We start from the raw sequence: 26,374 nt of genomic DNA, 5'->3' as shown, positions 1-26,374 counted from the left end.
CGGATCTGGGACCTGTCATGGCCCGAGGGGTGAGGGCTCTCCCTCACACCCTGCTGCCAGGGCTGCTCCAGTTCAAGGAGCCTCGTGGGGGCCGGAGCATCCCGCAGCCCCTCTCAGGGGTGTTCTAGGGGTGCTGGGCGCGGAGGAGCAGGAATAACAGCTGATGAATTCATTGCTCCTCATTCCTCGGGCGCTGTGGATTGGAAAGCTCGCTGAACGCCGGCCGCTCGGCGTGAGCCAGCAGCTGCATTAAGACGTTTCTCTGGGCGCAGATTAAGCCCTATAAAGAAACCCAGGAAGGGAAGAAATGTAAAGCGGATTAAGGTCAGAACCAGAGAATTTGCACAGTGGCCTCTTTGATGCCCAGAGCATGTCAGGGGAGCGCCCAGCACCAAAGTGCACGAGCAGCAGCCGTGGTGCTGGCTGACCTGCTGGTGCTTTCCTGAGAGCGGTGGGAGCCCGTGGCACGGCCCCCCCGGCCCTCCCGTGTGCGAGGACTGACTCCCCGGTGGGTGCGTGGGGACAGAGCTGTCCCCCCACGCCAGCCACACGCCTGGTCTGCAGGACAGCGTGCCCAGCCCCGGCTGCAAATGAAGCGGGGAGACCCCCCAGAGCCACGGGCGGGGGCTGGAGCTGGCTGTGGGGAGGGTGGGTGCTTGGGGGGAGATGCTCTGTCCCCCCTCCCGCAGCCCCTGGCAGCGGCTCGCCCGTCCTGCATCCTGCCTGCAGCATCTCCTGGAGGGCTTTGGCATAACCATGGCAACTGCCAGGTAATTAATAGCCGAGTCTCAATGTCATGGAGACAAAACAGGCTCAGACAACGTGCTGGGGACAGGCCCCGCTGCAGGATGTGGCCCTCGGTCACGCTGTGTGTGGCTGGGGCTGTGTCCACCCAGCCAGCACCGAAACGGGCTCTGTTCCCCCCCGGCAGGGACATCCCCTCGTCACCCTCTGCCAGGGGTGCAGAAAATGCTCTTGTTGAAGCTAAAAGTTGCTTCAGAGTTTTTTTTCCAGGCTAACTTGTTCCCCAGGAGTTTGTGGGCTGTGATGGGCAGGATGGTCCTGAGCTCAGCCCCGAGCACTGGCAGCATCGCAGCCCGGTGGGGCCGGGAGCCGTTTTGGGGTGGCTTTGCTGGGTGCCTGGGACTGTATAGCTCCAGCTGTGTGCACGTCCTCCAGATGTTCCCCGACACACCCCACCGCCCAGGGGAGCTGTATGAGACCCCCCCAAGAGCCGGGGCTCACCCCGGGCTTTGCCTTCCCCTGCTCGGGGCTGGTCCCTGCGCCTCCACCGGGCACAGGTCGCAGCCTCTCCTGCCTTTTTGCACGAGCAAATTCCAATGAATAATTGCAGGAAAGCCCTTTGATTTTCTGCGTAAGTGGCCAATTATTTGATGCATGAGCACCCATCAGTTCACCCGTGAGCACCCAACTAATTGCACGAGGGGTTAAACACGGCAAACCTGAGTGCATGTGTGAGCACCCCATTAATGTCCTTGGGTGCCCAACGACTTCCAGTGTGACCCCCCCTTAGCTCAGGGGTCTGGTGCAGGGCAGAGAGGGCAGGAGAAGGCCTGAGCCTGGGTGTGTGGGAGACGTTTCCCCAAATACCTTTTAATTATCTAAATTTTCTGTGGTCTCAGTACTCACGGCAAGGATGAGGAGCTTGTGTTAATTGCAATGAACTAAATTAAGTAAAACTTCCCCCAGTTGAAATTGTTTTGCCCTGATCACCCTCCTCGCCGGGATGGTGGCTGAGGGGGGCACGGGGGGGGGGTCTGCTCCCCTCTGCATCCCCAGGGCAGCCCCCGAGCAGGAGCCTGCCCAGCCGGCGGGGAGGCAGCTGCCTTTGAACGCTGCTGGGCTGAGCACAACTTAATTCTGTGCTGCCGGCGCTTCGTTTGGACAAGCGGCCCTTGGTCTGGGGACGTGCGCGGGGCTGGGCTGCATCTCAGGAGGAGGCTTCTGCCCATGTAATTTATTTACGGGGCGGGGGGAGGATTTTTACCTGATGATGCTCAGCCCGTAAAATCCCTCCCCGAGTAGAACAAAGAGCGGCGCGGGGGCTGCCGTGGGGGGAGGCGGTTTCACAGCTTTGGATCCAGCGGTAAATGTTCGATAAGAGGCACTTTGTTCTGAAGCGCCTCTTCTGCCTCCGCACGCGCCCTTCGAGGTGGGGCACCTTGCAAACGCGCGGGGTGAGGCGGGCACGGCGCGTGGAAGTTGATCTAAAAACCCACTTAATGCAAATTCGGACTGTGGAGCTCTTGGGGGGCTGCTGAGACGCGTCACGAAACTCTGTGGCCGCGTGCAGCTCTCCGCTGCGTTCCCCTGGGGACTCCCAACATCGGGCGGGTGCGCTTCGGTCTGACTGGATCAGGTACGTGAAGGATTAAGGGTGAAATAACGTCTGGTACGGAGAGAAATAAACAGGGTGGGAAGTCCTGTGCTGGGGAAGAGTGAGGGGTAATATATGGAAATAGCCCAGGAAATTAAAGTCAGGCTGCGGCGGGTGGTGAGATGATTCAGCGGGCGGGAGGGAGGCGGGGGCTGCCCCGGACAGGGGCTCGCGGGGGTCTGGCAGCATGTGCCGGGGATGGGGAAGGTGCTGCCAGCGAGGGCAGGCAGGGACCTCTCTTCCAGGACTGATCTGATTTTTGCCCCTGAATTTCCTCCTTGTTCCCATCCCGTTCCCTTCGCAGTCGATTCCGTGACAACCCGGCATCGCTTTCGGCGGGACCGTGCCGGGGTCTACGGAAACGTCTCGGCTGAGCCCCCTGAGCTGCAGCAGCGGCGGAGCCTGGGCTGGCTGCTGCCAGACTCGCGTTCGAGGGGAGCCTGGTTCACCTCGTGAGGGGGATGGATGAGCGGGGTGCAGGCGCACGAGGCTTTGAGGCAGCGCAAAAGTAGCAGAGCATCTTTATTTGTTTATCCATTAACGTCGTTTGTTATTTCCAGAAACATTAGGAGCTATTTTCTGGCTCCGCTGCCGCTTCCCTTTTCCTTCTGCCAGCAGCTCTCCCTCCGCGCCGGCTGGGCTGGGCAGAGGCAGGATCGCTGCGAACGCTTCGTTTAAAGGGGAGACCAGATTTCGGTAAGTGCTTTTCCTGAGCCCGTGGTCAGCCCCGTTGCTTTTCTCCTTCTCCTCTTCCCCCGGAGCCGTAACTGCTGTTGAGCTCGGGGCTGTCTCTCCCTCCCCATGCAGGGCTGCTCCCCGGCATCGCCCCTTTGCTGAGCCTGATTTTGCATTTCCCTCCCCAGGAGCCCCCAGGACGAAGCCGCCGTCCCGAGGAGCCTCCCCGGGTGCAGGGTGGGGGACAGCCGCAGCAGAGCCGTGACGAGGAGCAGGATGCGCCCCGTGGGCCCCTAAAACGGCCGCTGGATTTTGGGTGCTGAGGCTGGTCGAGTCAGGGGTTTTCCCTCCTGCCTGCAGGCAGAGGGGCTGAGCCGCAGCCATGGAGGGGGACGGGGACGGGGCCAACGCCACCGTCTACAAGCTCGCCCTGCAGAACCGCTCCAACGCCAGCGCGCAGTTCACTGGGGTGCAGCTCATCCAGTCCTTCAAACCCCTCATCATCCCCTGCTACGCCCTCGTCGTCCTCGTCGGCATCTTCGGCAACTACCTGCTCCTCTATGTCATCTGCAAGACCAAGAAGATGCACAACGTCACCAACTTCTTCATCGGCAACCTGGCTTTCTCCGACATGCTGATGTGTGCCACGTGCGTGCCCTTCACCCTGGCCTACGCCTTCAACCCCCAGGGCTGGGTTTTTGGGAAGTTTTTGTGCTATTTCGTGTTCCTGATGCAGCCCATGACGGTTTATGTCTCCGTCTTCACGCTCACGGCTATCGCGGTTGACAGGTAAGTGGCGGCGGGGCGGGTGGTTTGAGGGTCTGGGTCTGTCCCCCTGCTCCTCTCAAGCCGCTGCTCGGGGTGTTAAGTGCCAAAACACTCAAAATTGGAAAAGGGAAAATCCAGGGGATCTTGGCGGTCTCTGCAACCTTTTCTTTAGCGTCAGGGCTCGGTCTCGGGGGGACGAAGCGTAGCGGGGTGCTCGGCCGGCTGCCGGTTTGCGTCGGGAAATGATGTTGTGCAGTTTCACGCCTGCCTGTACGAAGCCACCTCTATGGAAACCGGTCCACCGGCCGCCAGGTCCGTGCTCCTGGCAGGCACAGCTCTCGCGCGAGGGCTCCTCGGAGTTTGCGCCCGTTTCTTCATACTTTGCTGGATAAATGTGCAGCCAAATCACGCGGTGTTCTGGCCCCCGGGTGGAGAGCGCTTGGGTCTCCCTGAGTGCGCCTGGGCAGGGTCTGATGCGGGGGGGGGTTATAAAAACCGTGTTTCCATAGAGACCTCCTCTCGTCAAAGATGCTCCAAACCCTGCGGGGATGGGTGCGATGCCGGCAGCGCTGAGAGATCTTCTCATGCTGGTTTGCCTCTGCCCCTGGGGGAGAGTGGGGCTGGACCATGATGGGAAGGGGAAAAGAAAAAAAAAAAAAGGGAAAATTTGAGCTGAGAAAGCCTGGACTGCTGGCGGAGCTGTGCTGCCCTTGTCGGGGGCTTGAAATGTCACCAGGAGCACTGGAGTTCTTTTGCTCTTCAACAAAGCCCCTTTTTTTTTTGGGTGAAAACGATTTGCTCGTTTCTCCCGCTAAAGAGGCAGCCACCAAGTTACAGTGTCCTCGGCATGTTCCGAAAACGTCATTGGGATTTATCGCAAATGGATGATTTTTGCCCAAATCCTCCCGTTCCAATGGGGGGGGGAGCACATGGCCGCAGTGGGGCTTTGCTGGTCTCGGATGTCAGCACGAGCAACAAGGAGCCGTTGGCGCTTTGCTCCGTGCGCGTCGCGCCGCCGGATGTCACAGTATCGTGGTGGCCAACGCCGCGATTCCAAGCGGCAGCGGGCTGTGGCGGGGGGGCAGAGCATTCCGTGGGTGAAAGAGCTGCCTAAAATCAAATTGTGGCCTCTGAAGATACCTCACTGGGAGCTTATTCAGGGCCAACCCTTGGATGTAAGGTGAGGCAGCGCGGAGAGGAGAGGAAGATGCTCGGGGGAGGAGGAAGTAAAAGAGGAGTTGCCGGCTTTTTGCTGTCGCCCCCTGAGGGCTGCCTGCGGTGCTCGGGGGCGGCTGGCTGCGCTGCCGGGCTCCCCAAAACAGCAGTGACCTGGTGCTTCCACAGGCCCTGTGGCAGAGCCAGAGGACACCATCGTCCCCCCTGTCCCCAGCCAGCCCTTTCCCAGCAGCCGCTCGGGGCCGTGTCCCTGCTCCCAGAGCTGCCTCCCATGGCCCCAGCCCTGCTGCCAGCCCCCGCCCCCCCGCTGGGGGGATGCTCTGGGGCTCGGGTTCCCCCGTTTCTCTCCCCGCAGGTACTACGCCACCGTGCACCCCCTGAAGAAGCGCATCTCGGTCACCAGCTGCATCTCCGTGGTGGGGGGCATCTGGCTGCTCTCCTGCGGGCTGGTGGCCCCCGCCATTGCCCACACGTACCACGTGGAGTTCCGGCAGGAGGGCTTCTCCATCTGCGAGGAGTTCTGGATGGAGAAGGAGACGCAGCGCCTGGCCTACGCCTACGGCACCCTGATCGTCACCTACATCCTGCCCCTCTCCGCCGTCTCCCTCTCCTACATCTGCATCTCGGTGAAGCTGAGGAACCGGGTGGTGCCCGGCCACCCCACGCAGAGCCAGGCCGAGTTCGACCGCCTGAGGAAGAGGAAGATCTTCCGCCTCATCGTGCTGGTGGTGGCGGCCTTCGGGGTCTGCTGGCTGCCCATCCACGTCTTCAACATCATCCGGGACATCGACATCAACCTCATCGACAAGCGCCATTTCCTCCTCATCCAGCTGCTCTGCCACTGGTTCGCCATGAGCTCCTCCTGCTGCAACCCCTTCCTCTACGCCTGGCTGCACGACCGCTTCCGCGGGGAGCTCCGCAAGATCTTCGCCTGCAAGAGGAAGATCGTCCCCGCCAAGAGCGGCGGGGCCGCCGGCGCCGTGCTCTGAGCCCGGGCTCCCCCCGCGCGGCGGAGCCCTCCCGGTGCCCGTCCTGCCCGTGGGACCGGGGGCCAGCGGGCTCCTCCCGGGGTCTGCGGCGCTCGCCGCCGCGTTCTCCCCCGCGCGGGGCCGCGCTTCGCCTCGGGACCCCGTGGGCTCGTTATTTTAAATTAACGAAGGAAATGGGCCCGCGGGAGCGCGGGGCAGGCGTGAGAAGCGTTTTGCTGGAGTGACAGCTGGAAGTAGCTGCCGGTTTCATTAAATGAATCACACAGCTCGTTAAATCGATTTTCGGGTCTGGGAAATGGCGTTTCTCCTGCAAGATTGTTTTCGGAGAAGCGCCGACACTTTTCCCGCAGCTGATGGAGCCGCTGCCAGGACAGGTTGGCCTGCTCTGCCCCGCACACCCCCCCCCGCAGTCACCCTACAGCTCCCGTGCCCCTGGACACCCACCCGCACACCTCCCTGAAACCCCCGCGCTGCCCTGTGCGGGCACACGCAGCCCCACGCGTGCACAAAACCACACACCCCTGTACACACACACGTGCCCGCTACACACCCCTGTGCACATACACACATCTGTACACACACCTGTACACATACACCTGTACGCACCTGTACATGCCACATGCCCTTTTACACCCTGTACATGCTTGTACATACACTTGTACATGCCACACACCCCTGCACACACCTGTACATGCTTATACATACACCTGCACATGCCATGCACTCTGGTACACCCTGTACAGACCTGTACACCCCTTCACATACACCTGCACACACCTGTACATGCCACGCCCCCTCTACACCCCTGTACACCCCTGCACATGCCACACACTCTGGTACACCCCTGTACCTACACCTGCACACACCTGTACATGCCACACACCCCTATACATACACCTGTACACCCCTGCACACCCCTGTACACACTTGTGCAGACACCTGTACGCCCCTGCAAACATGTACACCCCTGCACCTGTACGTGCCACACACTCTGGTACACTCCTGTACACACTTGTACATACACCTGTGCACACTTGTACACCCCTGTACCTACACCTGTACGCGCCACACACTCCGGTACACTCCTGTACACACTTGTACATACACCTGTGCACACTTGTACACCCCTGCACCTACACCTGCACACACACACCTGTACACACGCCCCCCCCACCTGCGCACACACACCTCCAGGCCCCGCCCCTCCCGCAGGCCCCGCCCCTCCCGCAGGCCCCGCCCCCTGATCTCGCGAGAGGGGCGGGGCGGGGCGATCGGGCGGGGCGGGAGCGCACCGGGACCGCGCACCGGGCAGCGCCGCTCCCCCCGCTCCGCTCCCGCTCCCCCCCCCGCTCCCTCCCCGTTCCGCTCCCCCCCGCTCCCGCCGCCATGTCCGGCGCGGCCCCGGCCTGGGCGCCCACCCACGTCCAGGTGACGGTGCTGCGGGCGCGGGGGCTGCGGGCCAAGGCGGCGGCGGGCGGCGGCGGCAGCGATGCCTACACCGTGATGGCGCTGGGCCGCGACAAGTTCTCCACGTCGGTGGCGGAGCGGTGCCAGGGGCAGCCGGTCTGGCGGGAGGAGGCCACCTTCGAGCTGCCGCCGCCGCCGCGGGCCGCCGCCCTGCGCCTCACCGTGCTGCACCGCGCCCTCGTCGGCCTCGACAAGTTCCTGGGCCGCGCCGAGGTGGATCTGGCGGCGCTGAGGGCCGAGGGCGGCCGGCGGGACTCCAGGTGGGCCCGGGGCGGGGGGACTCTGGGCCCTACGGGGGCCGGGGAGAGGGACTGAGGGGGGCTCTGTGCTGTGGGGGAACGGGGGAGAGGGATGGGGAGACCAGGCAGTGGGGTTGGGGGGGCTCTGTGCCCCATGGAGCCGGTGAGAGGGATGGGGGGTGCAGGGAGAGGGACTAGGGGGGCTCTGTGCCCCACGAGGGCTGGGGAGAGGGATGGGGGGGCCGGGGAGAGGGGTTGGGGGGGGCTCTGTGCCCCATGGAGCCGGTGAGAGGGATCGGGGGTGCAGGGAGAGGGACTAGGGGGGCTCTGTGCCCCACGAGGGCAGGGGAGAGGGATGGGGGGGCCGGGGAGAGGGGTTGGGGGGGGCTCTGTGCCCCATGGAGCCGGTGAGAGGGATCGGGGGTGCAGGGAGAGGGACTAGGGGGGCTCTGTGCCCCACGAGGGCAGGGGAGAGGGATGGGGGATAGGGGGAGAGGGATTGGGGGGTGCTCTGTGCCCCGAGAGGGCTGGGGAAACCAGGGAGAGGGTCGGGGGGGGGGCTCTGTGCCCCACAGGGGCTGGGGAGGGAAACTGGGGGTGCTCTGTGCTCCCCGGGGCCCGAGGAGAGGGATTGGGGGGGCCCTGTGTGCCCCACGGGGCCTGGGGAGAGGGATGGGGCGACCCCAGTTCCCCGTGGGATGTCCCTGTGCCCCACGGGTGTGTGTGGGTCTGTGGGGGACCCCTGTGCCCCACGGAGACCCCCTGATGCCCTGGGAGGGCCCATGGGGTGACCCCTCGGGGCAGGGTCCCATAGCTCGGGGGTGCCTCCCCTCTGGGAAGAGGCCTGGGGGTCCTGGCGCCTGCGGCTGCCGCGGAGACGCAGCCGGTGGTTGTTCAGGCAGTTCTGCCTCGCGCTTGGCTTTAATTTTTAAATATTTACACGCGAGCGCTGACAGCGTACGCTGGGAACAGCCAGACTGACCCGAGAAACTTCACGTCTTTGAAATGCTTTTGCCTTCTGACAGAGAACGACCGCAGCTACAGCCAGCTGTTGACGTATTTTTTTTTTTAATAAATACTTAGAGCGCGTGTGAGAGTCGGTAACCCGCGGGCTGGCTTCACTGCTGTCAGCAGGACACCGACCTGGGAGACCTTTAACGCCGGGCGCCAGCTCTGTGTCATACCTGCTCCTTTGAACACAAACACGGGACGGCTGTGCTGGAGTCCCCGGGCGGTTACTGGGAGGGTTTTACTGGGAGTCAGCACCTTGTAATGTGGCTTGTGGTGGCGGGTGAGTCACCTTCCTCTTGCTCACCCGAGCAGATCCAGGTATTAACACCGGCTCGGCCAACGCTGAGATCTGCGTCGTGTTTCTTGACGGGCCGTCGGGGTTTATGAAGCCTTAATTAGAACGTGGCTGTCGTTAAGGTTGTGTCAAGCACTAATGTGTTTACAGTGTGGAGGGGGATGTGCTGTCAGCCAGCGAGGCGAGCGCCGTGGGTCATCCCAGGCTCCTTTCTTTGTGTCTGGGTCAAAGGAAAATTGAGGGGAGGGGGAAAGAAAATATAACTTTGATGCTCCTGGGAAAATTTTAGATCTTTCCAGTTGTTGGTGTCGTCCCCCCAGCCCTTGATTTCCTGTTTGAAGCCTTTTTCTTTTGTCATGGCTTCGCTGCCGTGATGTCTAGCCACAAAGGGCTGGTTTTATTTGAAAAATAAACGCGCGTTGGTTGACAGGTGCACACCAACATAATGAATTAAGATTTTATATTTTGGAGTTTTGGCGGGGAGGTTGTGGGTACGTTATTTACCGTGCTTCTCCGCGCGACGGCCCCGTGTCAGGGCTAAGCCGCCTTTCGCTGAACACGTAGTTTGCATTTTGGGTGCTGTTAGAGCAGGGCCTGCGCTTTCCCCGGGGCAGAGAGCGTGCAGAATGAATTGTGGCACCGTGCGAATGCAGGATGCTCCCAGAAATCACGCGGTTTAGAACAAAAGTGCCCCGTGCTGGCTTGCCGCTGCGGGACTGCGGCTGTAGGGACCTGACAAAGCCAAACATCTTATAAAAGCCCTTCCCTGGTGCTGGTGTCGGGTCTGAACATCGACCTGGAGCGTGGTGCTTGAGCGTCATTTCCCTCTCGTGTGTTTCTCAGTAGCAGATTTCGGAATTCATCTCCTCCAGTTAATGCTCATTAGTTTTGAATTTTCTCTGAAGCAGCTCGCCTTTCCCATTCTCTGTCACCGCTTCCAGGGCACCTTCAGAGGATGGGAGTGCCAGTCTGATGGGGGGCAGATCAGGCTCTGCTCGCTTCCCTTATTTTCCGTGCAGCAGCCGGTGAGGAGGGAGACGCCGGCGTTTTCCAGGCGGCTTTTCCTACCGGTTCTGTGGAGTCGGGAGCTCTGCGGCTCCAGCGATAGACGGAAGATCTTGGTGCGCAGCGCTGATAATTTTCTTTGCCAGCCCTACTGTGGTTTGAGTGTTATCGGGTGGTTAGTTGGGCACGCGCGATAGCGGCGTGCGGAGGGTGGGTTTGCAGTTTAGGATACCCTGAGCGCGCGTTTGATGGGCAGCGCTCGATGTTGTGGAGCTGCCTTTCCGAAAAGGGGGAAGGTTTTGTCCGTGGGGAATGTCCGTCCTGGTGTGCTCCAGTCCCGAGCTGGGAGGGGTGAGTGGAAATCCCCAGCCCGTCTGTGAGGCTTGGTTTGCCTCTCCTCGGGTTGATTAGGGGTTTCTTAGCTTAAGAGGCATTAAGATAGCGACTGAAAAGAAGCTGGAATGAAAGGTATGAGGGCGTGGGACGTGTGTGCAAGCTCCTTGGTACCAGTGTCAGCTTCTTTCGAACCCACTTCAAAGTCCGAGCCTCTGCGGATTTCGGGAAGCCAGATAAAAGCACAGAAGAGGGTGGCTGAGCTGAAATACAGGAATTCCATGTTGTGTTCCTTTTCTTCTTTTTTTTAACCCTTCCTGGTCTGGGTTTTAAAACAAATTTTACTAATTTTCTATTTGCGATAGGAAATGTTTTCCTTGGGGCCTGAGGCCGTATGATTATGACGTAGTTGTAAGATTAAAGGCTTTTCTTTTTTTTTCCTAACGCTGTAGACTTACTTGGTTTTTAAAACATAAACACCCTCTGTTCTAGATTACCTGTGCCTCTCAAGAACTAAAAGAAATCTCGTTGTTTCTGCAGGTGGTACAAGCTTCGCTCCAAACCAGGGAAAAAGGAAAAGGAGAGAGGGGAGATCGAAGTGGATATCCAGTTCATGAGGAGCAACATGACAGCCAGTATGTTTGATCTGTCCATGAAAGACAAGTCTCGCTCTCCCTTCGGCAAGCTCAAAGATAAGCTCAAGGGGAAGAGGAGCAGTGGCCTTTCCGACACGGCGTCAGCCATCGTTCCCAGCACCACTCACTCCCCCGCTGACAGCGAAGATGAATCAGTCGAGAAGGAAAAGAAGAAATCGAAGTTCAAAATGCTGTTTTCCAAACCTGGCCTGCAGAAGACCTCCCTCTCCCAGTCCATGTCAGTCCTGCCGACGCAGCAGCCCGTCACCGAGAGGGTTCGGCTCCGGCCCAGTGACTTCCAGTCGCAATGGGACGACGAGGAGTCCGAGACCTCTCCGACCTCAGAAAGTGAGTATAGGCACTCGCTGCGCTGGGGAAGCACAAAGCCTTTCTCCAGAGGTTTGCCCGCACTTTTCAGAGCGCTAGTTAAATTCTCCTCGTGGAACAAATCCGTAGAAAGTCACTTCTGCCCGCGGTGGCGGGTGTGCACGTCGGGCGGGAGACGCGGCCAAGCTTACCCGGGGGAATCGGGGAAACCGTGGGGCTGGGCGGGCGCTGGCTGCGCGCGTTGGCGGCGCGGCCCACGGTAAGTGCTCTGTGGTGGTTTTAGGTCATTGAACGGCGCGTGAGACCCGTCTCTGAGGGCTGGCGGGGGTCGGGGACCCAGAAGGTTTGGAAGCGGCTGGTAGAGTCACGCTGGGGGTTGTTGCCGCAATCCGTTAATGACGGTGAAGCGCTGAGGTTGTCAGTAGCGAGTGTCAGAGGAAAGGATGTTCTCACATCTTGAATTTCTCCCCGTTTGTTTCTTCCAGAAGCCTTTGGAAATGCCCTGGAAGAGAAGTCCTCTCCTCCTGTATTTAAATCTCGTAAAACAGCTACTTTGGACAGCAGGCAACTCAACCAAGTAGTCACTAACCACACCAAGAAAGAAGGGCTCTCTCTGTTTAGTGGCCTTAAATCCAAAAGCGATCCCGTTTCCAAGTCTAGTCTGTGTATCAACGGCAGTCACGTTTACATGGAAGAGAGCACGACCAAGGACAACACTCCAGCCTCTTCCCCCTCTCCTCACAACTTCAGGAGGAAGCAGCTCTTTGCTTCAGAAGAGAACCTGTCTTCCAGACCTACTAAAGGACCTGAAGAGACGGGAAGAACATCTCCTAGTCATGCGTTCTCTGGGTCTGCATCCTTGGAGACCTTCAAATCTGTGACTTTGCCGTCATACAGATTGCTTGGCAGTGAAGAATACCTGGAAACCAGCGTTCCTCCGAGTGTTGAGGTTATTAAAGAGACCAAAAAAACGGACCACAAAAAGTCTGCCTTGCTCTCCCTGGTCACTGGGAAGAAGGAGCTGGTGAAGACCAGTGATGCTGAGAATATTCCTGGCAGGATCCTGCAGGATGAGGAGAACAAAGTTCCAGAAGCGAAGAGTGAACAAGAGTCCAAACATCCTGAAATTCCAGCAGATTTAAGCAGAGGGAATCCTTCAGAAGACAGTCACCGCGCAGAAGAGGTCTTTGCAAATAAGCAGCCGCTCAACCCTTTCGAGGAAGAACGGAAACCTGAAAAAGCTCCTGCGCCGGCGAAGACCAAAGCTGTCAAGCCCAGGTCAGTGGCGTTTGCTTCAGAGGCTGACGCAAACCGCGATGAGCCGCGGGCGCCGCGGGCTTTAACCGGGCTGCTCCCCTCTGCGGCAGGAGCGCCCCGCTCCGCAGGGTGCCCGTGGTTTGCACCTGGCCTTTGGGCGCTTTGATAACAAATAACAACTCCGAGTTCTTTCTCGGTGTGAAAAAGAGATCGATGGAGGGGTGTTCCTTGTAAGCGATGCCGAAATAGTGGTTCTCTGAGCGCAAGCGTCTCTGCAGGTACTGTAGGGGTGACTCTTCTTGCTGGATCTTTTGCAGAAACTAACGTTCTTCTGAGCTCTGCGGCCTGAACGTACCCAGGGGCTGAAATACCAGTTCTAACGTCTCTACTTTTCTCTTCTGTATTTGGCTGTGGTCTTCAAAAGCGTTAATCTTGGAACCCTTCTGCTTTTGGCGTTGTTCACAGCAACGTGAAGGGCGTTTGTGTGAATTTATACACAAGGCTTTTTCGGAAATTCTGCTCCTTTATCCTTCATTTATGTATATATATATAAAAAAGTGTGTGTGGTTTTTATATATATATGGGTGTGTCCTACTAATAAGGCTACATTTTGTGTCTCTTTCTAACTCCTTATTTTCAGTGCTTCTCATGTTTAAACCTCCTGCGTACGAAGTGTCGTACTAATCAAATTGCTTGGGGTGTAAAAGATGAGATGGCGCTTAAAAGCAGCTACCGCAGTAACCTCTGCGAACTCTACAGCAGAAGTGCTCTGACATAAATCGAGCGCTTTGTAGAGACGCCTTTAAGCATGCACAGTCTATCCGATAGGCTCTGGGGTCTCTTGCGAGTGTAACTCATCTCCAGCGTTAGGAGTTGATGGAGTCTGGTGCTAACGCTTGTCTGTTCCTGCCTCGTGTTGCATCCACAAGTGACATGCGAGTTTTTTGTCCCTTTTTGCAGACTGGGCGTGTCTTCAGAGGAGGAAACCAAAGCCATGCTTCCTACTCTTGCACCTGATTCCCTTCCTGCTTTTCTTTCTGTACACCGTATCAGTAGCGACAATAATCCTTTTATTTCTAAAACGGGACAGAAAGTCCGAGTGCCAGACTCTGAGAACGTTACTAGTTCTGCATCTCTTACTTCTCCTCCTTTTGCTGCAGAGCTTCTGAATGGCAAGAACCCCTTTACTGCCGAGTGGGACAGGGCATCCGCAGCCCTGGATCCCGAACAAATTGCCCGTTTCCCTCCATCCCATCATCTTGCAGCCTCTGTTCCCAAAGCGCCTCTTCCTGGGCACGTCTCTGGTAGTGGGAATAATCCTTTTGCTTCTGAGTGGGGACAGAGCTCATGGGGCCACGGTGCCGAAAGCTCTGATACGGGGCCTTCCCGGGGTCTCTCTCGCCCACCTGCTCCTTCTCTCCCCTCTGATTGTCATTTTAATGACAATAATCCCTTTGTGTCCAAGCTCGGGTGGGGAGCAGAAGCGCCAGGTTTTAAAGCTGTTGCCAGCTCTTCCCCTTTCTGCCTTCCTCGTGGTGAAGACTGTTCCTCAGCAGAGCACCCTGCTGAGCTGAAACGCTCCGGTCGCGGTGCTTCGGGGAGCTCTTCAGACGTGGCTTTAACTAGTAATGGCAAAGCTGGATCGGAGCCTCTCACACCTGACAACCCTGCTCTGGCTCCAGAGAAGCAGCGCGATTCTCCCCAGCTTCAGGTTGAGACTTCTTTGAGGAGCAGGAATCTAGACAACAGGGAATCCATGTCCCTTGTCCCCGATGGGTCGGAGGGCGTTCCATCAGGTGGTGAGGATGTGGGTGGGCAGGAAGGTGAAAAGCAGGGTTCTGATGTCGGTGAAATGTTACTTACGGGTTCAGGTGCAGCAGGAGAGCGAGCAGGGTTTGCTCGTGAGCTGGAAGCGGGGTGCTGCCCACCATCAGAGCTCTCTAGTGACAGCACAGGTCCCACCCGAAACAGCGAGACCGCTGCTCGGGGTCGGGGGGAGGGAGGTGGTGTAAATGCTGAGCCCGGCACAAAGGACGACGAGGGCTTTGTGAGTCTCTCAAAGTGTAGTGGTGGCCTCTTGCCAGAGACGGGTGCTGAACAGCCTTCCCCCGACAGTGAGCTGAAGGAGAAGCAGGAGAGCTTTGGTGAAAAGAGATGGCAAGAGTGTGCGCCCGTGTTAGAGCCCCAAGCAGCTCCGCTTGATAAAAATGACTCATTTTCTCAAGTAGGAGCTGCCAAACCAACCCGGGGAGCTTGTGCGCCGTCCCCTCGGGAAGCCGGGGGGGGCGGGGCTGGCGGTGGGGCCCCGAAGCCAGCACCTCGGCTGTTTTTAACTCCGAAGAAGTGCTCACCGGTTTCTCCGGCTGGTGAGTTAAGCAGTGACGTGCATTTTTCAGGTGATGGCGCAAAATCTGCGCCTGGGCTCCCATTACCTCATGATAAAGCCTCAGATGCTCACGGGTGCCTCCCCCACAGTGGCTCATTAGAGACTGTCACTCCTTCAGTGACACTCAGAGATGACAGCACTAGTAGGCGTTTAAAAAACGAAGGTGACAACGATTTATTTGACTGTCTTACAATTCTAAAGTCTGCCATTCCCGTTACTGGAGACCGTGGTTCCAAACTGGCTGGTCTTCCAGTTATTCCGGAGGGAGGCTCCGATGACGAGCTGCTGGGTGACTGTCAGGAGAACTGTGGTGTCACTGCAGGTGATAAAAACGTTTCAGAGACTGGAAAGCAGTCCCTAGGTTTAATGCCTTTGCATGAAGAGCTGCAAGAGCGCTCTGCTGGCGCCCAAGTGACCCCGGCTGCTCCGGGAGGAGGAGGAGGGAGCGCTCCTGGTGCTGGTGAGCCGAGCGGATCCCCCGTGCTGCCCGCCCGAGCGGGTGGTCACGCTGCCAGTCACCAGGTAGCTGACGCAGGCTTGGGTATGACGTCTCGTTCCAGGGAGCGTAGTAGTCATTTTGAGAAACAAGAACTGAAAATAAGTGCAGGTGATGAGGAGCGTGCAGCGTGTGACTTCTTTGAGCCTTCTGCTTCCTCTTCCTCCCTGTCAAGTCCTTGCCAGCCCTACTCTTCCTCTCATTTCCCTCTCTCTGACACCCCAAGTCGTAGAGCAGAGTCTCCGAAAAAGCCAACAGCCGAGGGCTTCGCAGATAAAGCAGGAAATTCTGGCAAGAAGAAGCTTCTTCAGGCATGGGTTTCACCCTCTGAAACATACCCTAACCAAACTCAGCAGAGTGGTGAAACCGTGTCTCCTAAGCACAGGTGAGAGAACGTGGGAAGTACACGGAAAGTGTCTCCGTGCTGACGTGAGCCCTGCGTTTCCTTCTCTGAGCGCAGAGCTGTCTCCAGCTGCGGGGATTTACTGCGCTTTGCAGTGACCTGGCATCGTCCAGCCGTAACTTCCTCTGGGCTGTGGATCTGTCGGGGCCCGGGGCCTGTGGTGCCAGTGTAGGATCACTGCTGGCACCAGAGAAATCGGTGTAATTAAGGGTGCCCAGAGTGCTCCAGGGGACCTGACATTCATCACATTCTCTTTGGAAAAATGTCAGGGACACTTGGTCACGGTTTAAGAAACAGGGTCACCCCATCAAGTGGGGAATGGGCTGCAATTCATCCCTTGTCAGAAGAGGGAGAACGGTCCCAGGAAGCCTGATAAACCAGGATGCTTCCTCTCCTGGCCGAACGGGGCTCCTGAGCCTCGAAGTGAAGCGCAGCTCAAGCCCCTCTCTGCCCCCAGCGCGTGGCTGCTCTCCGGAGCTCTCTGCAGCCGCTGCTGCGCTGCCTGACCCGAGGAACAGCGCTGCCGACCTGTCAGCCCGCGGCCCTTTATCTACAGAGCTCCGTCGGGGGTCTGGGACGCTTCTGGGCCAGCATTTGCCGAGATGCAAGTAAAATTTTCTTCCTGTATTAAAATTGGCACTCTAAATCCTGCTCGAGCAAATGAAGATGGCGCTTTTTGGCAGCTTACGGCCTAAGTTCAGATTGGAAAAGGCGTAATACATGCTTGTCCCGGGATAGTAGATGTGTTTGATATGTTGCAAGAGCCACAGATGTGTTCTCGTTAGGGCAGTCGGGCTCAGACACTAGTGTGTGAGATCAGAGTAACTGCTGCCGTGTCCTGCCGTCTCGTCTAGACAGACCTGCCTTCTCTTTGTGACGTACCATTCAGGATGGATGTCCCTTGTTACTGCTGCTTTATCTCCTTAAGTCGATAAGGACAGTAGAAAGAGAACTGGGGTATACTTTAAAAAAAGCCTCTAGCTGAGACACAAATGCCTTGTCTTCCCAAAGCTGAATCTCTTATCTCTCTGGAGATAAGGGTGGGAATTTTCCCCAATTTCTTGCTATATTTGCTTTTAGTCTGAAGATCTGTGTAGTGCTGGTGTTACATGTACTGCCTAAATAACATGAGCCTGTTTTAATGTTACAGACTCCATCCTGTGAAGCCAATGAATGCCACAGCAAACAAGTCTCAAAGTAAAAACCTGAATGTCATCAGCACTATGAATGAAAAGCTGCTCGAGATGAACATGAAGGTAGGGGGGACAGTGGCACTTTAACCCAAAAGTTAAGCAGTAAACTGAACAGAGTTCGTGTATTCAGGATAATTTGCATAGGCTCACATCTCATATATCCTGAGCAGAAAAGGAACTGTGGTTATTAGACTGTGGGGAGCGTGAACTTCCCTTTTGTCAGTCCCCAAAGGTGGAGACGGTCTTTAATTTTTTTTTTTTTCTTGCAAACTGATCTATAATAGAATTGGTGCCTCTTGTTTGCGCCGGGAGCTGCCTGACTTGGATCTGCACAGAAGATTGGACAAATTAGTCACTATTGTCAGACGTGATTAGTCCCCAAAGCTCATTTTCACCCTGAAATAAGTATGTGGCTTTTAAAGCTGAGAAGGTGGGAAAAATAACCTCAGGGTGGCTGTTGCCTTGTAACGTGTTGTGTTAATACCCTGTGCAGAGCGAGAGAGCAGGCGCCTGCCACTAAGGCACGGCTGCTTCCTGAAAGCGTAGCTGTGCAGCTTGTGTAACTTGGCCTCAAAACGCAGATTTAAAGGAGCTTTTTGCATAATCTTGGCCTCAAAAGAGACCTCCAGGCTTGAGGTGTAGCTTAAAAGCCACGTTGATCAGAATGGCTAGAAGCGTCTCTGGGTCAGCAGGGAAAAACCTTGGGTACCGTTATTGTCTCTAAGGGTTTTTTGGGGAAAATGAAAAGTTAGTACCGAAATAACTGCAGTGCCTCCTTCTGGCGTTAAGTGGGAAAGAAGAAAATGCGAGTGAGATGAATCAAACTGACGAGCTGCTATTCTGAATGAGTTGAAAACGTGTAATTAGTATTCTGTTCTGCATAAGAAGTCGTGCCTGGTGCAGTCACGCGAGCCTGTTGTACACGTGCTCTCTGGGAAAGAAAAGCCTGGGCTGGAGTTCTGGTTTCACGTCCCAGGAGGTGGCTGGAGGAACTGGCAGAAGCTGCTGAGTACCCGTCAGATTTGCTTAAAAGTTAAAAGCAAACTTTTCAGAGAAGCTGTGTTGTGTTTTCACAGCGATACCTACAGTAGGAAGGAAATGCCAAAGGCCTAGGTGGGTGTTCATTGCTGCTTCACCTGAATTTGGCGTTCCTGGCCTTTGGTATGTTTTAAACCGTATCTGTCCCAGTGCTCATCTGCAAACGATGGCAGTTGATGGTGCACGGCTGTAACCTCCATGTGTCTTTGCCTGGAGTCAGCAGGACATTCTTTCAAAGTAAATTGGAGAAGAGTTGAATTACAGAACTGACATTGTGCAAAGATTTTATGCTAAAACCAATGGCCTGGTTACCGTCCGCCTCGCTCTGAGCCTGCCCTCTGTTCTGGACAAGGCTGCCTAAGCTCTGTAAATCGTGTCTCTGTGCCACAAGTAGCACACGCTGACTCTGAGGCAGTTGCTCTTTTTTCCTCCAGGTACTTTTGAAAAGCTCTTCCGCATCCCGGGAGTGCATGAGTAGATAGTGTTTCGTATGAATTTTTCCAGGCTGGGTTTGCTAACGGCCCAAAGGTGCTCTGTAGCAGAAAGCTTGCCTGGCCTGCCAGCCGCTCCCTGTCGTCAGTGCCTTGGCTGTTGTGCAGCTTGGCTCTGAGCAGCCGGCTCTTCCTGATCCTAAAGTGCTGGTGATTGATGTTCCGAAACATCCTTTGGATGGAACTAATTTTTTAAAAGATACCAAGCATGGTAATACTTCTGAAGAGCAGCTGTGGTTCTGCAAACGCTCTGTGTAAAGTTGCTCATTGGTGCTTTAAATCCCCCAAGCCAGCTACCAGATACCATTGTGCTGCTATTTGGAAGTGCCTGTATGTCTGTAATGACCCTGCCTTTCCTCCCTCTCTCAGAAATACGATCCTTCAGATCCTGCCTACGCTTATGCTCAGCTAACACACGATGAGCTGATCCAGCTGGTCTTGAAACAGAAGGATACAATTACCAAGAAAGATCTCCAGGTACGTGAGCTCGAAGACTACATCGATAACTTGCTTGTCAGAGTCATGGAAGAAACCCCCAACATTCTTCGTGTTTCAACGTCTGGAAACAAAAAAGCTGGAAAGATGTGAAAGCTTGAACAAAGGACTGAAGTCCCGCCAGCGGAGTTTGATTAATAAGGAGACGATGTGAAGTAGGTGGTACCGGTTGTGCTGCCCACAGAAAATGACCTCTTTCCTGTTTCTGCCTTGAGCAACTCTCAGTTTGGTTACTAGTTACATCAGGTCTTGTATATGGAGTCCAGAAGTGGAGTCAACTTATCATATTTATTTTTTGGTTTCTTTCCATTCTTTGGGAAGATTCGTTCAGGCATCTAATCCAAAGGCTGACTGTGGTAGGAAGGATGAGGGGTTTTTGATGTGTTTTGCTTGCCAGCAAGGCACTGATGATCCTTTATGAAGTTTTTTTTTTTTAAATGGTTTTGTTTTGTAGCAGCTTTGATAGATCAATTACTCTTCTTTCCATACCTTAGGTTGTAGTGCAATATGAAATCTTATGCTTGAGGATTTGATTGTTTTTAAAAAAAAAATAATTAATAACTACACTGGAGAAGTCCAAAGATTTGTGCTTCAGACCAGGGCTGTGAGCTGGATTTTAAAAGTAATTAATGCCCTGAAAGTTGAACACAAGTTAAACCTTAGCCTGGAGAGGAAGAAGCAAAGCTTAGCTGATCTCATAAAGTACATATTGTTTCAAAGCAGTTCTCCAAGGGGAAGGTTTACAGGCTTTTTTGTTACAGGGAACATTGAGATGTCGTGGTACGTTTGTCTACCATAGGAATGGTAGCAATGAACTGGGGCCGAAGGTGCATTTTAAATCGGAGGCTGTTCTCTTACAGGCTTCAAATTCCTGATTCAAAGGTCGTTCAAACGAGGGAGGCAAAGGTACGCCTGGCTCCTGTAGTCTTAACTAGGTGTGGATTTCACCGTACACGTGCGTGGCCCGTGTCTCTTGCTGTGTGGGAGTTCTGTGACGATTTTCCTTCTACACCGCTGCAGTTTATTAGATTTAAATATCTTGGATTTTGGAGCTGGGGCTTACCTTGGAACGACCTTCAAAGGCGATCAGCCTTACAACACTTTCTTTTGTGCATTCCTTATACAGCCAGGAGAGGAACCAAATCGCCCTCCCCTGGGGGTGGGAGCAGTCACGGCACTGGTGCTCGGGTCTGGTTTGGTTTGCTTTGTGACTTGCTGCTCAGAATGGAATGAAAATTCCACAGAGCTGAGAGAGTGCTGGTTTTGCTAAACAATCAACACCTCTCCGTCCGCTTCCTTACCGTGAGGCCGCTTTGCAGCTCGATAGAGACAGGGATGTTCTCCCGCCCGTCTCATCGGACAGCGAACGGTGACGTGGCGCTGCCGAGCAGCCACCACAACGGCCTCCTCCACTGAAAAACTAGATCTGGCTTTTTCGGCAAGCTCTTGTCAAAGATCAAAAAAAAATCAGATGCCTCTGTGCATCTCTGGGATTTCTCAGGGTTGCGAGAGTCTGTAAAAAAGGTTTAGAAGAAAGTTGAAATACTGAAAGAGTGGGTCGCAGAGGACCAAAGCAAACGCTCCTGCCTCCGGAAGGGTCTGTTGGGTCATTCCTGGCTTAGCTCGAAAGGGGTGAGGTTCTAACTCAGTTTTTCTACAGCAAAGCACTTTATTGAGGGACTAGACCAGCTGATCGACTATCAACCTCTTAGTAGTCTGCTTACTATTTTCATATGGTAACTATTTTCATATATAACACTGAAAACTGCTGGAGATTTCTCAAATACTGTATTTTTGTAGTGAAGAGTAGTTTAATATATTTGCCTAGAGATGTATACATTCATTGGAAAATTCAAAAAATGCTGTTAATTAGCTTTTTATTACTGTAAACTAACTACCAAAGTCTGGAGCTTTTCTGACAGAGCTGTCCTTCACGGGAAGCTCGAGCTGAAACAAGCCTTAAGCATTAAGAGTCTTCTAAGGCTTCGGGTACTTTTCTCTAGTTTTATTTTTATTTGAGCGGATGTCTTCAGTGAGGGGGTTATTTCTTTTCTACTGTACCCTCTTCTGTGAATGACGGGTCTGAAACGCAGGTCTTAGCGACATCTTCAGCTCCTGGCTGGTGTTTTTAATTTTGACTGGTACTGGTTGGCCTTACTGAACACTGCTGCTGCTTCTCGTGCCTTGAAATAGTGGGGAAGATGAAGGATTAATTTGTTTCCTCCTTGTGCCTCAGTGGATCTCTGGAAATAAATAGTTGCCTATACCCCACTAACAAACTTGTCTTCTAGACTTTATTCCACAGCTTTCTGATGTTCTAGGTCTGAGAGTTGGAAAAACCAGCTGTGCCTTTGAACAGTGGCTCAACGGTTCCAAAAAAGTGGTATTATTGTTAGTCATAACTGGGCACGTGGGAAGCAAGACTGCACTCTTTGCTTTTTGCTCATTTTAAAGCAATATCAGTACTACTGAGTCGCTGGCTGCTGAAGGCACCGTGGTGCTGCGTGCGATGCTTTTGGAGTATGGATTTCCTGAATTCCTGGTGGCAAGAGTGCTACATACACCGAAACGAAGCGTGATACGTGCTCTTAAGTGTTCTCCTTGGAGGTGAAGCCTTAAAACTTGTAATATCCTCTCCTGGCAGCTTTTTCGCCAGCTACAGCCGTGTCCGTTGAGGTGGACCGCGGGTCGTGGCTGGGTTTTGCCCCGGGGTGGTTCTCTCTGGTGGTCGCAGGCGTGGAGCCTGCTGCGGGGTCACGGTCCCACACCGGCCACGCTTCGACTTCCACGGCCGTGAAAGCGTCGCACGCAGACCTTGCACCTCGGTCTCGGCAATGCCAGTTAAAGCCTTTCTTTGGCCTAAGGGGACGGCATTTTATGTCTGTGCTTCACCTTGGCTTTAAGGGCCTTAAGAATCAAATGTATTGTTTTATTATTGAAGGATCGGAATGTATTTCTCCCTGTTAATGCTGTCTGCTTTTAGCCTGGGTACCTGTTTGTTTTTAAATGCCTTTTGGTTTCATGGAACACTAAAATAAATATACCTTAAATCCAGTGTTCTGATCACATTGTTTTTTTCCTGAAAGAGCGGTTTCGAAAGGGCCTCATCCCCTCCTCGTGACCAGCTCTGCTGCCCAAAACTCCTCATCCTCAAGGTATTTTTGGGCTGGTTCCATCCCAGCGAGCTGCCTGTGCAGGAAGTTCACGGTAAACACCTCGCGGGGTGGGGAAACCTGATGGACGAGCTCATCCGCATCACGAGAATCGAGAGTTTCTGTGAAGCAAAAAAAAAAAAAAAAAAAATGTGTGAAAGGTTCTCGGCCAGGAGCCAGTTCAGTGACCCCGGTCCCAGCCCTAATGGTGATGGCTCTGAAATTGTGGGCAGGGGATGAAAAGTGGAAATCGGCCTCCCGCTGTCTCGGGGCCATTTAGCCCCAAACCTGCCCGCGCCGCGGGAGCCCCGAGTGCCGTCCTCGCCCTCCTCCTCCTCCTCCTGAGGGGCGGGGGGGGCCGCCCACCGCCCTCCGGCACACGGGGGCCGCGATGGGGCTGGGCCCTGAGAGCTCCGGCGCGGCCGGGGCCCACGAGCTGCGGCTGAGTCCCCCGAGGGCCGGTTTTCACAGCTCGGCGCTGCCCCCCGAGCGAGGAGCGCGGCTCCGCTCCGCCCCTCCGCGGCCCCTCCGCGGCTGCCCGGGGACGGCGGGTCCGCCCGGGCGGAACTCGCGGCGCCCGGAACGCGGCGGGCGGGGGCGGGGCCTCGGCCGGGCGGGCGGCGGGACGGACCGCGGGGGGGCGCCGCTATTGGTGGGCGGCGCCGGGTGTCCCCGCCTCAGCGCCCCGCCCCGCCCCCGCGTCCGTCCCCTCAGCGCTCCGCTGCCCTCGGCCGTTCCCCCCGGGATGGCGGCGCGGGGCAGCTGCCCCGGCTGCGGCTCCGCGGCGCTGGTGGAGGACTCGCACTACGCGCAGCAGCAGCTGGTCTGCGCCGCCTGCGGCTGCGTCCTCGCCGAGGGGCTCCTCACCACCACCTACGCCGAGGAGGAGCATCTCCGAGGTGCGGCCGCGCCCGCCGTCCCCGCGGTTCTTCCCCCGCCGGGGTCACCGGCACGGCGGGGAGAGCGTCCCGGCAGCGTTTGCAGTCGGCCTGGGGCAAAACTGCCGGTGAAAAGCTTGTTTTGACCGTTCCGAGTCGGTCTGAGCAACCAAGCGCTCCCCACGCGGCCATTTTAGTCGGCCCGGGGGTTGTGTCCTCCCACACCGGGCCCTGGTCAGAGCAGCCGCTTCCCCGCTCCCTCCCGAAGCGAAAACCCAGCGCTTCTCTGCCAGGTTTGAGGCTTGGAACCGGCGGTGAGCTGCTCTGTGCCATTCAAGTCTCTTAAAAGCGTTGTGGAGTAGCCCCGAGGCCACTTGCTGGTTCTGGGATGTCTTGAAGGGATCCTGCTCCTCACCAGCGCTTAACCTGTGCTGCCAGCTCTAGTTTAGTGGCCTCAAAGACCTGTCGGTTCTGATAATGGGCATCTGCTCGCCCAGAATCTACCTGGCACCGTCCCCCAGGGTGACTGCGAGACTGTCTGGCCTAACACTCCCTGTTTTTCAGAGGTGGCCTATTCCCAGAGCACTGGCCAGAAAGAGCAGCTGAGCCGCTGCCTGCAGCGAGGTAAGAGCGTGCCATTCGCTTTCCTTCACACACCGATTCTCTCTTGCTGCTCTAGTTTGTTGAATGTGTTTCTAATGCTCTCTAAAACAGTAAAAGCCTTCAGAGCTGGCAGTAAAGCATGAAGGTGGCAGTTGGTTCTGCGTCCAGCCAGTGCCTGCCTTCAGCAAACCGCCGCACTAAGGGACTCGGGAGATATTTTCACACTGGGCTGTTCTGCCTGTGCCTGGGGCTGGGTGAATGCTGGCTGTGCCGTAATATCAAGGAGGGGAGTGTATCAGAAACTGCTGGAGCTGATCTTTAAGACCAGTGTCTTCTCACAGGGATCAGGCGGGTCCAGGATCTCTGTAAAGTCCTCCAGCTCCCGACGGTGTTTGAGGAGACGGCGGTGTCGTACGTCCAGAGAGCTCTGCAGCACCCCTCCTTCCACCTGGTCAGTCTGGAGAAGAAGGAGCTCCTGGGGGGCTGCTGCGTCTTCGTGACTTGTCGACAGCACAACTGGCCCCTGACGATGGGGACGATCTGCTCCCTCCTTTACGCGAAGCAGGAGCTGTTTGCCAGCGTCTACCTGAGCCTTCAGAAAGAGCTCGGGCTCTCTGTGCCGGCCCTGAGCCTGGCGGATCTGGTGAAGACCCACCTGAACAGGTAACGGGGCCCCTTTCAGCCGTTTCAGAGTCTGTGTTTGACACCAGAGGGTGGAAAAGCTTCTGAAACACAGCTGTGGCCAGGGCAGAAGTCCACAAGTGCAGACAGGGTGACCTGTGCTGCTACATGGGCGTGTTGTTGCCGAGTGCTCTAAGGCAAAACCAGATCATCTGGAAAAGTATTTGCAGCCCCGTGTGCTGAGGGGGACATATCTCCTGGGCGCCTCTTGGGCTGGCTGGCAGTGCTGGCGCAGCAGCATCTACAATTCACGATGTGGGAGTGCGCTCTGTTGTCCCTAGAAAGACAAATTCCATCGAGTTCTCGCTCCAGCCAGCGATCGTAGCGCAGCAGAGCCGCCCAGAGGGGGATGTCAGCAGGGCTGGTGTTTGCTGGTGGACTGGGCAGAACAGCCCACTGATTTTACTGGCTGTGGTGCCTTTTGTGCCTCCTGCAGTCTGGGCTGTGATTCTTCTCTTCCTGCCCCTTTCTCCTCCATTTGGAGCGCGGGCCCTTCGCAGGGTGGGGGGGTGTTTGTCCTAAGGACCTTACAGCCCTGCTCCCACGCCGAGCTGGGTTGCTGAGGCGCTGCCAGCCGAGGCGTCCCCGTGCCCCGCTGCTGACGACGGACTCTATGCTCTTTCAGTTTTCGGCTGTTCCAGCACACGGCCGACGTCCCTGCCCCGTTTGTGGAGAACAAGGAGAAGGTGGTTGCCCGAACGATGCAGATCGTGGAGCTGGCCAGCGAGACGTGGCTGGTGACCGGCCGGCACCCTATTCCCATCGTCACGGCCGCGGCGTTCCTGTCGTGGCAGTCGCTGCAGCCCGCCGCCCGCCTCGCCTGCACCTTGGCGCGGTTCTGCAAGCTGGCGGGGGTCGACCTGCCGCCGCCGGCGCACCTGAGGCTGAAGGAGCTTCTCGAGATCCTCCTGAGAATGGCCTCCCAGCTCGCCTGGCTGAGGGTGTTTAACATGGACAAGAAAACGGTGGTCAAGCACATCGGGGACCTGCTGCAACACCGAATTTTCCTGCTGAAAAACGCCTTCTGCCCGGAGGATGAGGAGGAGCAGCGTGCCGCAGCCCCGGGTGAGGCCTCCCCTGGCTCTCCCGGGGCGGCAGGAGGGGCAGCACAGGGGGAGGGCTGTCCCTCGGGAGGGAAACGCCGGCCCTTGCTGCCACCCTGCCTTATCAATCCGAGGAAGAGGCTGCGCACGGCAGCCCCGAGCGCTTCGGACTCTGCCGTCACCGGCGAGGAGCCCATCTCCGACAGCGAGATCGAGCAGTACCTGCGGGGCCCGGAGGAGATCCGGGCCTTCAGGAAGGCCCAGGCCTGGCTGTGAGGATGGTCGTCCCCAGCGTGGGCCTGAGGCCGCAGGGACTGCGGGACCAAAAGTGTGAAACCTGATGCTGACAGAGCCGTCGCACGCCGCAGGGACAGTCGGACAAGGGAGCGGGGTTGTGGGGAGGGAGCGGGCTCTGTCCTCTTTCGTGTTCTGGACCAAAACAGGGCTTTGTCTGGAGTGACTGCTTTGGGCTGTGTTACATTTCTGTTAGAAATAAACAGGAGCGCAGGTGCCAGGGCGGGTTTCGGGGTTCTCTCTCTTTGCAGCCTCTGCTAAAAGGTGTTTTGGTGCGTCCCAGCCCTGCGGGGCGGCGTTGGGGCCGAGTCGGGTGAGGCCTTACAGCGGGGTGAGGCCCGGGGGAAGGTCTCCAGCACCTTCACTGACGCTGCTTTTCCGTAGCGCTGCTGCGGCTTTTCCAGGTCTCACCTTCTTGTGCTTCGCCTCCTTTGGCAAAATGGGTTTGTGAGGGTCAAGGAGGCACCTGAAGTGGCTGGGACAGAACGACCCCGTCCTTGGTTAAATAAGGGAGGTGAAAGTGCTGGAAATCTGTGGTGCCAGCGCGGCGTCGGGCTGTGCGTGCGCGCAGTGCTGCTGCTCCATAAACACTGCCCGCTCCCTGCCTGGCCACCTGTTGTATTTGAGCACAAAGTCTGCAAGAAAT

General features: G+C 56.4%; 3 protein-coding genes across 5 annotated transcripts; all 3 read left to right on the top strand.

Moving 5' to 3' along the window:
* Positions 1-3,426: 3,426 nt before the first annotated feature.
* Positions 3,427-6,006, top strand: LOC141916083 (prolactin-releasing peptide receptor-like). The gene is made up of 2 exons (XM_074808177.1): positions 3,427-3,862; positions 5,373-6,006. Exons 1-2 carry the CDS (start codon positions 3,456-3,458, stop codon positions 6,004-6,006), a joined length of 1,041 nt encoding a protein of 346 aa, XP_074664278.1. The 5' UTR covers positions 3,427-3,455.
* Positions 6,007-7,392: 1,386 nt separating this feature from the next.
* Positions 7,393-22,131, top strand: RAB11FIP1 (RAB11 family interacting protein 1). Of its 3 annotated transcripts, none has more exons than XM_074808050.1 (6): positions 7,393-7,733; positions 10,897-11,339; positions 11,804-12,596; positions 13,536-15,842; positions 17,011-17,116; positions 18,952-22,131. In XM_074808050.1, exons 1-6 carry the CDS (start codon positions 7,393-7,395, stop codon positions 19,168-19,170), a joined length of 4,209 nt encoding a protein of 1,402 aa, XP_074664151.1. In that variant the 3' UTR covers positions 19,171-22,131. The 3 variants fall into 3 exon arrangements, with proteins under 3 accessions (XP_074664151.1, XP_074664152.1, XP_074664153.1); XM_074808051.1 differs by lacking the exon at positions 7,393-7,733 and adding an exon at positions 8,817-9,041; XM_074808052.1 differs by lacking the exon at positions 7,393-7,733 and adding an exon at positions 9,502-10,139.
* A 792-nt stretch (positions 22,132-22,923) lies between these two features.
* Positions 22,924-25,948, top strand: BRF2 (BRF2 general transcription factor IIIB subunit). Its single transcript, XM_074808146.1, has 4 exons — positions 22,924-23,128; positions 23,672-23,731; positions 24,052-24,373; positions 25,017-25,948. Exons 1-4 carry the CDS (start codon positions 22,975-22,977, stop codon positions 25,708-25,710), a joined length of 1,230 nt encoding a protein of 409 aa, XP_074664247.1. The 5' UTR covers positions 22,924-22,974; the 3' UTR covers positions 25,711-25,948.
* The last annotated feature ends 426 nt before the right edge of the window (positions 25,949-26,374 follow it).

This window comes from Strix aluco, chromosome 28 (assembly GCF_031877795.1).
Source record: "Strix aluco isolate bStrAlu1 chromosome 28, bStrAlu1.hap1, whole genome shotgun sequence".
Lineage (NCBI taxonomy): Eukaryota > Metazoa > Chordata > Aves > Strigiformes > Strigidae > Strix > Strix aluco.
This window is presented reverse-complemented; position numbering and strand designations above follow the sequence as displayed.